The following is an 11,539-nucleotide window of genomic DNA, read 5'->3' on the forward strand; positions in this document are numbered from 1 at the left end:
TATATGTGGAATATTTTGGATGCTTGTTATGTTTTGTCCTTATTTCCTTTTGGGGAAACCCCAATCCCAGAAGGCAAAATTCAAAAGGACAAGAACGAGTTATATCATATATGCCTCCCCAACCCCCGGAGAGGCAAATTTGGAAAGGACAAGAACGATTTATATGCATTAGCTGTTGTTGTGATTATTAATTTTATAATCTATTTTGTATCTTTTTATTCTTATATTCACGCAAAACATATGCATGGATTTGATAAAGTCAAGTAAAGACGGACTAGTATGATTTTTTTGAATTAACCATATTTATCTGATTTCTTGCCAATAATATCATTCCAATGCAACGTGCTGTTACTGAATTCTGAGCAACAACAAACAAGTCCTTTTCCATCACGATCACTACATATTAACTCCCAAAATTACAACGAAAATACTTCAAATTATTTTCACCATTAATTATCTACCTATATCAATTTAGGGTGCAATCGAATTTATAGTTATATTGATCATAATCAATCAAGTATATATTTTACCAGCTGATACTTCTCTTGACGAAAGAAACCAAACGTAATTAATTATATAAGGATGATGAAGTACCAAAATCGTCTTAGGGTGTCATGTCTTATTTGATGCAAGTCAGTTTTCAGTAAATTATTTTCTATGAAAAAATTATTTATTTAGTTAATATATTGAAGAAGAAAATGAGTTTTCCGTGTGATTAAAGAAAACTATCGTTTTATTAGTAATATTTAGTTTTATAATGTAAACACTATCTCGTGAACAGACAAAAACAAAATGAAAAAAAAAAATACTAAGGTCTAATTCCCACCTAACAAACTTTCATGTTTTTCAATATTTTCACGCATCAATTAATTTATTTCATTTATGTCTTAATTGAAGATCAAATTGTAATCAAATAAGGGACCCTTAACCTACATTCTATTCTCAAACAGGATAAACAAAGTGAAATGGGAAAGAGGATACTAAGGATAAATATATTAACTCTTTTTGGAATAAACAAAGTGAAAAGGGAAACATGTGCATGAAGTTGATCCTAATTAAACAAGCTTGTTCCTAATAGTTTTTGGATAATCGACGCATTATTCTGATAGTTGTTTAACTTAAACACTCGTCTTAGAATAAACAATTGAATTTATATTTTAAGGCCACTAACAAACAAATTAATCCAACTCGCGTATAGAAAATCAAAGTGCAGTAATGATAAATAGAGCAAAAATTAAGATCAAAGAAATCTTATTGATTGTTGGTCTTTGACGTGGCTACATTGAATTGGATTACAATCCACAAAGGACACCAAGAGAATGGTAATCTTGCCAAAACAATAAAACAAATACACAATGATTAGCCCTAAAAGCAGTAGGAATCTTTTCACCTTTTCTTTGAACGTGTGTCCAGTACATTGTATAAGTAACTTGTCACGACCCGGAATTTCACCGTCGGGATCGTGATGACGTCTAACATTTCACTTGCTAGGCAAGCTGACGTTAGAGAATTACTAAACCAATCCTTATTCAATCCAGTAAATAACAACAAATAAGCTAAAATGAAATACAGCGAATGCAGAGTAATATAAAAACTTCATTAATTACTACCATTCGGATCTGGATCACAATTCACGAACTTCTAGGATTTACTACAAGTAAAAGTCTGAAAGAAATACAACTGTTTGAACGAAAGAAACAGTAAAAAAAAAATCCTAAAAAGATAGACGGGGACTTCAAGGTCTGCGAACGCCAACAGATCTACCTTGAGTCTCCGATTAACCAGTCCAAGCTGCTACGCCTCTCAATCAGCTGGGATCAATATCAAAATTTGCACAGGAAGTGTAGAGTGTAATATCAGTACAACCGACCCCATGTACTGGTAAGTGTCGAGCCTAACCTCGACGAAGTAGTGACGAGGCTATGACAAGACACTTACATAACAAACCTGTGCAATTTAACAGTATATGTATAAATAATAGCTAAACATGTACTATTGGGAGGGGGAACATGCTGAGGGAAATACGAGATAGAGAACTACAACAAAATGGTAACTTGAACAACCAATATACTATGAACCAATAAGGACAAGTAAACACAGTTAAAGAAAAATGCACGGCATCACCCTTCGTACTTTTACTCTCAACCTCACCATAAAATCAATAGAAACGACACGACATCACCCTTCGTGTATTAACTCTCATAACATGGCACTGCATTACCCTTCATGCATTAACACTCACAATATGGCACGACATCACCCTTTGTGCATTAACACTCACAATATGGCACGACATCACCCTTCGTGCATTAACACTCTCCCTTACCATAATGCAATGAACAAATAACAACAGGGAGATAGAATAACAAGTACAAGCCTTACTTCAATATTTGGTTCCACAATATCAACCTCAACTTCGGAATCAATACTCAATTATCACTAGAAGATACGTAAACATGATAAGAACAATCAATTTAACAATACTAGTCTAAACACGGATAACATGAACAAAGGAAGCTATAATGCAAGAAACCAAGCCCCATCCGCATGCTTTAACCCGACTACAATGCATAAGTACTCGTCACCTCACATATACATTGTTCCCCAATATTTAAACATGTAGCAAATAGACAAAACACCTCAAGTCAAGGTTAACCACGACACTTACCTTGCTTCAAAGGCCACTCAATGCTCAATTATCGCTTTTCCTCTAGAATTCACCTCCAAACTACTCGTATCTATCCATAAACGACTCAATAATATCAAATATCGCTAAAGAAATCAATTACAATGCATAAATTTAGATTTCACAAATTTCCCCCCAAAATGTTAAAAATCGACCCCGGGTCCGCTTGGTCAAAACCCGAGGTTTGGGCCAAAATCCATTTACCCGTTCACCCCTGATCCCGATTATATAATTAGTTTCGGAATCCGACCCCAAATTGAGGTCTAAATCCCCAATTTGCAAAAATCCCCAATCCTTCTTAATTTTCTAGTTTTCTACCATAAAAGAACAAAGATTAGGGTTAGGAATTTAATGGGTGATGTTAGAAATGGAAGAAAATGAGTTAAAGAGTAAAAACCTATGAATTGATCAGTGTTTTAAAAGGAGTGGGGCGTAAGGCGAGGCGTTTTACATATGTCTCAACGAGGCGTAAGCCCCGAGGCACGGGGCGTAATCCCCATAGGTATTTAATTTTTAATATTTTATAAAATAATATAATGACAGTAAATATTTATAAACAGGTAAAATTGCATAAAAATTGAAGAAAACTATAAATATGTGAAATATATATATATGTGTGTGTGTGTGCGCGCGCGCGTGTGTGCGCTCGCGCGCGCGCGCGCTTCATCCTCACAAAAAACTAGTCAAACAATCTATTATACGCTACTTACAAGCAATATTTTAAAAGGCGGGGGTTTGAGGCAGGGCGTTTTACTTGATATGGGGCGAGGCGTAAGCTTGGAGGGGGGGAGGGGGCGTAAGCCCCATGGATCTTTAAAATTTTTATTTTATAAATTAATAAAATAACATAATAACACAAAACAATATAAAATATTAATTAAAAGTTAAAAAAAATTAATTTTTTTTAAAGGAACTCATAGAAAAAAAATATCTAGCATGATTCTTAAGTAGAACTAATGCATACAAATCACGTATAACGTCTTTAACTTCAAATAATTAAAAACTTATAATTTCTTTTAAAAAAATGATGAAACTCCACATTTTACCTTCCTAAAAGTAAATAATTAATAAAATCTTATTAATACGATAATTAAAATATTACTCCTTCATGAATAAATACAAATTAGTTTAAGATATCATATTAATAAATGTGTATAACAAGGAGGGACAAATGAACTAAGACACGACCAATTACAAGTGAAGATATAAATTCGCAATACTATGTCTCATTATTAGAGTTATGCTCAATCTTCATATTTCTATCGATGAATAGAACTTTTATCATTAATTTGTTAAAGAATTTTGAAGGTCAACGATATTAATTAGGAAATTTGACACGTGATTTGCGTTAGAACTGTTAGGCGAGCTCCGAACGTTGGGCGTTAGGCGTGTTTAGGGCGCACGGTCGGGCGCTTGAGGCGTAAGCCTCACAGAACTAAGCCCCATACATGAGCCCCATGGGGTTTTGCAAGTGCCCTGCCCAGGGGCTAGCCCCAGGAGAGTCCCAGAAATGCCTTTTAAAACACTGGAATTGATGTTGAGTTTTTTCTTCAAAATCGCTATTTGGCCGAGTTCTAATGGAAGGGTCATAAAATTTTGGGAAAATCCCGCTACTGTTCTGTTTTAAGTCATAGGCGTCAGGCCTTCTTCGCGTTCGCGAAGGGCCTGTCGCGTTCGCGATGAGCAGCAGCACGAGTGGCTTTTATGTTCGCGAGTCCTCCTTCGCGTTCGCGAAGGCTGTTCCCCGCCCGGCCTTCGCGTTCGCTAGCCAATACTCGCGTTCGCATAGAAGAATGACTGACCCCTCCCCCAGGTCCCTAAAGCTCTGTGTTTGCGATAAGTTGATCGCGTTCGCAAAGGGTAAGGCCCCCATTACTTCGCGTTCGTGACCCAGCTACCGCGTTCGTGATTAAGAAAATCACCCTGCCCCAGTTTACTCTTCGCATTCGCGAGAGTACCTTCGCGAATGCGAAGAAGAAGACACCATATAACAGCTGAAGCAAAAAAAAACCCAGATTTTCTAAGTTTCAAAACACCCGTAGCCTATCTGAAACTCGCCCGAGCCCTCGGTGCTCCAAACTAATTATGCACACAAGTCCAAAAACCTCATACGAACTTGCTCGCGCGAACAAAACACCAAAATAATGCCTAGAACTACGAATCGGACATCAAATCAAATAAAATTTTCAAAAAAACTTTAAAACTTCTATTTTCAGAACCGAACGTCTGAATCAAGTCAAATCAACTCCGTTTCTCACCAAATTCGACAGATAAGTGATAAATATTATAATGGACCTGTACCGGGCTCCAGAACCAAAATACGGATCCGGTATCAATAAATCCAAACATTAGTCGATTCTTAAATATCATAAATCTTTCAAACTTTCAATTTTCAACAAAAATCAATAACTCGGGCTAGGGACCTCCGAATTCAATTCCGGGCATACTCTCAGGTTCCAAATTATGATACAGACCCACCGGGACCGTCAAAATATGGATCCGGGTCCGTTTGCTCAAAACGTTGACCGAAGTCAACTTAAATGAATTTCTAAGGCAATTTTTTTATTTTATCAGTTTTTAACATATAAGCCTTCCGGAAGAATACCTGACTGGGCACGTAAATCGAGGAAGGCTAAAATGAGGTTTTTGAGATCTCAAAATACATAATTAGGTTCTAAAATATAAGATGACTTATCGGGTCATCACATACCTCTACTTATACAAACAAAGGGGAAAGACAAAGAGACAAAGGGCCATAAGGCCATAACCAGTTCTGTATAGAAACAAAAAGAAGGACAAAGACCCATAACCAACGAACTATATTATATACAACTAGATAACTATATGTACTATGTCTTGATATTGCTTCTGCTTGCTCAATATTTGAGGTACCTTTTGTGAGAGCTCCGTTAACACCCCCTTCAAGTAGGAGCCCGTATATCGGACTCCCAACTTACCCAAAAAACTCCGACGAAGAGGTCCTGCTAACCCTTTTGTGAAGATATCGGCAATTTGAGCTGTAGTTGGAACAAAAGACAAATAAATTAGACCATCGAGCAGTTTTTTGCGGACGAAGTAACAATCAATTTCGATATGCTTTGTTCGTTCGTGAAAAAACTGGGTTTTTGCTATGTGAATCGCAGCTTGATTATCATAATGGACAGAGACCAGAAGCGAAGGGGAGATGGATATGTCAACAAGACGACGAATAATCCATGAAAGTTCTGCTACCAAACGTCGGATAGATCAATATTCAGCTTCTGTCGATGATAAAGAAATCACTTGTTGTTTCTTCGATTTCCAGGAGACGGGGAATCCACCTACGATTAAGAAGAAACCACTAACTGATCTTTGAGTATCCGAGCAAGATGCCCAATCTGCATCACAATAACCCAAAATCTGAAATAAAGGCTCGGATGAGAAAAAAAGTCCCAAACTTGGATCATTTCGAACATATCGAAGGGTATGTAAAGCATCCTGATAGTGTCTAGATCTTGGAGATTGCATGTATTGACTCAAGGTCTGTATAGTGAAGGATAGATCTGGTCAGGTATTTGTGAGACAATTTAGCTTCCCCAAGAGGCTCCGATAAATGGTTGGATCAGGCAAAAGCGCACCAGAATCAGCAGTAAGCTTAATGTGTGAATCAAGCGGAGTGCAAACATCTCTCGATTGTCGCTAGCTATTGCCTGCTTGGTTCCCCTCCCTCGGCACGGTGGAGGTTCCGTAGCACGTCATGAGCACCGGGCTAAGGGGCGGTTGAACAACTCAAGCGAACCGCCTTACCTTATTCCAACATAGGGACAGAAGGGAGAAAGTTGTGAAGGTGGCCTTGTTATCCATACCTCCGGTCGGATGAATGGAGGACCGACCGCAACAAGATGCCGTGACCGCTTAGGCTTGGTTTACTTTGGAGAATCAAACTTAGAAATGAGGTCAATTGAAAATTTCCTCTGAGTCAAAATGATACCTCCAGGCTCGTGTAAAAGTTCCATACCTAGAAAATAACTTGCTTCTCCTAGGTCCTTAATTCAAAATTCAGAATTAAGGAATGATTTTATCTCAGTGATTTCTTCTTGATTGTTTCCTGTTAGGAGAATGTCATCAACATATACGGCTAATATAGTCGTTAGAGTCCCAGATGCTTTGAAAAACTAGGAGTAGTCGTTGACCGAGGAGGTGAAACCTTTGGATCCTAAAGCAGAGGATAGTCGAGCATACCATTGGCGCGATGCCTGTTTCAAACCATAGAGGGACTTGCGAAGACGACATACATGGGAAGAGCTTGGAGGTGCAATTCATGGTGGAAACTTCATAAACACTTCCTCGTCCAAGTCGCCATGTAGGAAGGAGTTATTGACATCTAACTGGTATAAGTTCCATCCCTTCTTCACTGCAACAGTTAACAAACATCTGATAGTTGTCATTTTTACCACTAGTGAAAATGTCTCTGTGTAGTCTATTCCCTCTCGTTGTGTATCTCCTCGTACTACTAGCCTTGCTTTGAGTCTTTCCAAACTTCCATCAGATTTGACTTTAACTTTGTACACCCCTTTGCAGGGCAATGCTTTCCTTCCAAAAGGGATTTGAACTACTTCCCAAGTGCAATTGGATTCTAATGCCTCAAGCTCTTTTGTCATAACTGCTTACCAACCGGGATGAATGGTTGCTTTTTGGTAAGAATTTGGCTCAGAAATTTGGCATATAGAGTTAACAAACTATTGATTTGGTAGAGAAAGTGCAGAAAAAGAGTAAGAGTGAAATGGGGTAAAAGGTGGGTTTGGTGAAATTACTGAATAAGCAGCATCGCATATGTAGTCTGATAAATATTTAGGTGCATTATGCTCTCTAGAAGATCTGCGTAGCCCATCTGCTAGAGCTGATTCAACTCTAGATGTAGACAGAGTAACAATGGGGCAATCTTTGCCTCTAGGATTGGAAGATGATAAAGAAATAACACCTCGTGTAGTGGAATTAGGTGAATTAGATTCCTGTTGTGAAGAAAAGAATATGCATTCCCTCATTAGAGACAGGAAAACTGGCTGGAAACAATTTTGACATAGGAGTGGAATAAGGAAAAGGGAATATAGACTCAAAGAATTTGATATCCCTAGAAATAAATACATGATTCGATTGAATGTTCAAAATTCTATATCCTTTCTTTCCAAAAGGGTAACCTAAGAAGACTCTAGGGATTGCTCAAGGTTGTAGTTTATTTCTATTTCTAGAAAGAGTAGAGACAAAGCATAAACAACCGAAAGGCTTCAAATGAGAGTAATCTGGCAATTTGCCAAACAAAACTTGATAGGGTGATCTATTATTTAGAACTCTTGAAGGGAATCTATTAATCAAGTAAGTTGCTGTTAGCAAACAATCACCCCAATATTTCTTTGGTAAATGAGACCGGAATAATAAAGCTCTACATGTCTCTAATAAGTGTTTGTGATTTCTTTCAACTACCCCATTTTGTTGTGGGTTTCCAATGCATGATATGTGATGAACTATCCCTTTGAAAGTAAAGAAATCTGAAGGAGTTATTCCTGTCCCTAACTCATATGCATTATCTGATCTTATGATCTTAACCTTGGCTGAAAATTGTCTTTATATAAGAGCTAAAAAGGATTTAAAGGTAGGAAAAGCATTAGACTTTGTAGACAAAAGATAGGCCCAAGTTTCCCTTGAAAAATCATCCACAATAGTAAGAAAATATCTCTCCCTTATAAGTAGGAACATTGTAAGGACTCCAGGTATCTATGTGTAGTAATTCAAAGCACTGTTTAGAGCTAATAGAACTTGTTGGAAAAGGCAATTTGGACTGTCTTGCCATTGGGCATATGTCACAATGAAAAACTTGTTTATCTGTTGATGAAAGAGATATATTCTTTATATTCTTCATTGCATGATAAGGTAAATGCCCCAATCTTAAATGCCAAAGTCTGTTGGAATTCATAGAATCAGAAACTACAGTTTTATTCATTTTCAAACTTTCATTAGATGGAAAAATTCCTCTTACAAATGTTTGAATAGACTCTGGGGCAGAACTACACGATTGAACAAAAGACTCTAAGTTGGATGCACTACAAGTCTTCACATGATTTTTAGGGAAAGGAAATAAAGGCTCATTGGACACTCTAGACTTATTTGAATCAACTTCCAGCACATAGAGACCAACAAAAGCTTCACCAAGTACCATTTTTCTCTTCATAGAAGGGGCCTATACAAGACATTCAGATTTAGTAAATAAAACATTAGAATTTAGCTGCTTACACAATTGGTTAACAGACAAAAGATTATGGTTGAAAGAAGGAATATAAAGAACATTATGCAACTAAAGTTCAGGTGAAATTAATACACTTCCTAAACTGTACACTTTGACTTTATAAGAATTTGGTAGTGTAACTTGAATAGGGAAAGGGAGTTATTTGAAATTGTTTAGAAGTATTTTATCACGAGTCATATGTTGCGAGGCTCCTGAATCAATTATCCAAAACTTGGATGTGATAGTTGTAAAACAAGAAATAAAGGTGTTAAAATCAGTACATTTACCCACAAAGTTGGCACTTGCATTAGCATCAGAACCTGAAGTACTTATGTTTCCATCCTACACAGATTGTATCATCTAAATCAGCTGCTCATACTGTTCTTTTGTGAACCCCTGTAGATTCATTAGGCTAGGTGCAACACCTCGAGTTATAACTACTCCCCCTCCTAATGTTTCACCTTCCTCAATTATTGATGCATTAGCCTGAACATTTCCAAAGTTTATCTTTGGCTTAGTGAACTTGAAAGACGGTGGGTACCCAACCAGTTTATAATATTTCTCTTTCTGGTGTCCGTGCTTCTTACAGTTGAAGCAGAAGTTGTTTTTCCTTGCTTCAGTGTTACTATTATAATTTCCACCCCTGCACTCACTATTAGTTTTTTGTGCTTTAACATTGAAAGCACTGGGCTCAGCCGATACATGGTGACCAGAATGTACCTCCCTTTGAGACTCTTCATGTAAAATGATTGAATAAGCTTGTGCTGTGGAAGGAAGGGGCTTCATCATGAGGATGTTTCCCCTTACTCCAGAATATCCCTCGTTGAGCTCCATCAAGAAATGGATTAGCTTTTGATCTTCATTCATTTTGTGATTGTGAATTTTTGCTCCACAGTTACACTCACACCCACAAGCCATGAAGGTATTAAGAACTTTCATTTGATCCCAGATTCTTTTGAGCCTGGTAAAGTATGCTGCAACATCATTTGTTCGTTGCAAAATGTTGTTAAGTTCTCTTTGCAGCTGGAATAACTTTGCACCATCAGCTTGGCCATATCTTTATTCTAGCTCAGCCCAAAGTTCTTCAGCTGTTTGAGAGTAAATGACACTTTCTGCTATATCCTTGCTTAAGGAGTTTAACAGCCAAACAATGACCATGTCATTGCATCTCCTCCATTGTGCAAATAGAGGTGAGTTTTCAACTGGTTTCTGACATGAACCATTGATGAATCCTAGTTTGTTTTTAGCAGAAAGAGAGATCAATACTCCCCCTCTCCAATTTCCATAACTGGTTCCATCGAAACTGACATTAATAAGGTTCATTCCAGGAGAATCAGAAGAGTTGAGAAAATATGGATGAGTTCCATCCACCAAATTTGAAGCTACTACTGCGGTATTCTCAACAACATCATCAAGGATAGTCCTGGGTATGACTTCTCCAGATGAAATACCAGATTCTGAAGCAACAACCATAACAAGAAAATGATAGAACAGAAAGATGAAGGAGAATAAAAAAGGAAAAAACAACAACAAAGGATAGAGAAATAAGATCTCTAAATTAGAGCACCTGCTCCTGATACCATGAAAGCAGTAGGAATCTTTGCACCTTTTCTTTGAACGTGTGTCCTGTACATTGTATACTTATACAAACAAAGGGGAAAGACAAAGAGACAAAGGCCCATAAGGCCATAACCAGTTCTGTACAGAAACAAAAAGAAGGACAAAGACCCATAACCAACCAACTATATTTTTTACAACTAGACAACTATATGTACTATGTCTTGATGTTGCTTCTGCTTGCTCAATATTTGAGGCACCTTTTGTGAGAGCTACGTAAACAAGCCCAAAGTGTTGTATGTAAATTAGATAATCGTTACAAGTGAATAAAGTGGGATATTTATAACCTGGTTGGGATGACGATGTTTCGAGTTATTAGCCTGCATACCTGGTATGCGATTAGTGGGGTGGCGAGATCTTCTCCAATGGTAAATGTAATTATGTAACGGACGGGGATCATGATCTCAATGAGGCTCCAAGTACAGCTAAGTTTGACACCAAAAGTATTTGACCTGCTCCGAATGTATGTTCTTCATACAGCTAAGTTTGACACCAAAAGTATTTGACCTGCTCCGAATGCATGTTATTCTTACAACTAAGTTTGACACCGAAAATATTTGACCTGCTCGGAATGTATGTTCTTCCGATCATGGTTTTGTGCTTACGGGTGTCACGCCCCGACCTCAGGGAGTGCCGGCGACAAGGCCCCGGCTATACCTTGAAGCTCAAAATACAACGTCAAATGACACAAGGTCCAGAACAGAGTAAGGCTCATCAAAACCTGCTGAATAGAGAGTGACTGCTAACGAGGATCAAAACCGCCCGCTGACGAACCACCTGTATCCATTGAAGATGCAGTGCTCCTGGCAAATGGGACGTTAGTACATATGGAATAGTACTAGTATGTAAAGCTAAATGCCCTCTTTCAAAATAGAATGCCAATATAAGAAAGGGAAAACTATAGAAACAACAAGTCACAATCAACAATATCCAAATGGCCAGTTAAAACATAACAATTTTCAAAATACGAAAATAAT

At 37.7% G+C, this 11,539-nt stretch overlaps 2 protein-coding genes across 2 annotated transcripts; both read right to left on the reverse strand.

Annotated features, from left to right (window-relative positions):
- Nucleotides 1-6,984: 6,984 nt before the first annotated feature.
- LOC117275091 (uncharacterized mitochondrial protein AtMg00820-like) lies at nt 6,985-7,326 on the reverse strand. The gene has a single exon (XM_033654452.1). It carries the CDS (start codon nt 7,324-7,326, stop codon nt 6,985-6,987), a length of 342 nt encoding a protein of 113 aa, XP_033510343.1.
- Nucleotides 7,327-7,404: 78 nt separating this feature from the next.
- On the reverse strand, nt 7,405-9,812 carry LOC138894718 (uncharacterized). Its single transcript, XM_070179446.1, has 5 exons — nt 9,387-9,812; nt 9,237-9,287; nt 8,381-8,900; nt 8,147-8,274; nt 7,405-7,728 (listed from the first exon to the last, which is right to left on the reverse strand). Exons 1-5 carry the CDS (start codon nt 9,810-9,812, stop codon nt 7,405-7,407), a joined length of 1,449 nt encoding a protein of 482 aa, XP_070035547.1.
- Between the last annotated feature and the right edge of the window lie 1,727 nt (nt 9,813-11,539).

Source organism: Nicotiana tomentosiformis, chromosome 6, assembly GCF_000390325.3.
Source record: "Nicotiana tomentosiformis chromosome 6, ASM39032v3, whole genome shotgun sequence".
Taxonomy (NCBI): domain Eukaryota; kingdom Viridiplantae; phylum Streptophyta; class Magnoliopsida; order Solanales; family Solanaceae; genus Nicotiana; species Nicotiana tomentosiformis.

What these genes read in the sequence shown, in the direction of transcription:
- LOC117275091 (XM_033654452.1), bottom strand. Translation starts at nt 7,326, where the DNA reads ATGACAAAAGAGCTTGAGGCATTAGAATCCAATTGCACTTGGGAAGTA.
- LOC138894718 (XM_070179446.1), bottom strand. Translation starts at nt 9,812, where the DNA reads ATGAATGAAGATCAAAAGCTAATCCATTTCTTGATGGAGCTCAACGAG. An exon ending in AGAGATATTTTCTTACTATT is followed by an intron (nt 8,275 to 8,380) that starts GTGGATGATTTT and finishes GACAATTTTCAG; the next exon opens with CCAAGGTTAAGATCATAAGA. An exon ending in GAAACCCACAACAAAATGGG is followed by an intron (nt 7,729 to 8,146) that starts GTAGTTGAAAGA and finishes AATTGTTTCCAG; the next exon opens with CCAGTTTTCCTGTCTCTAAT.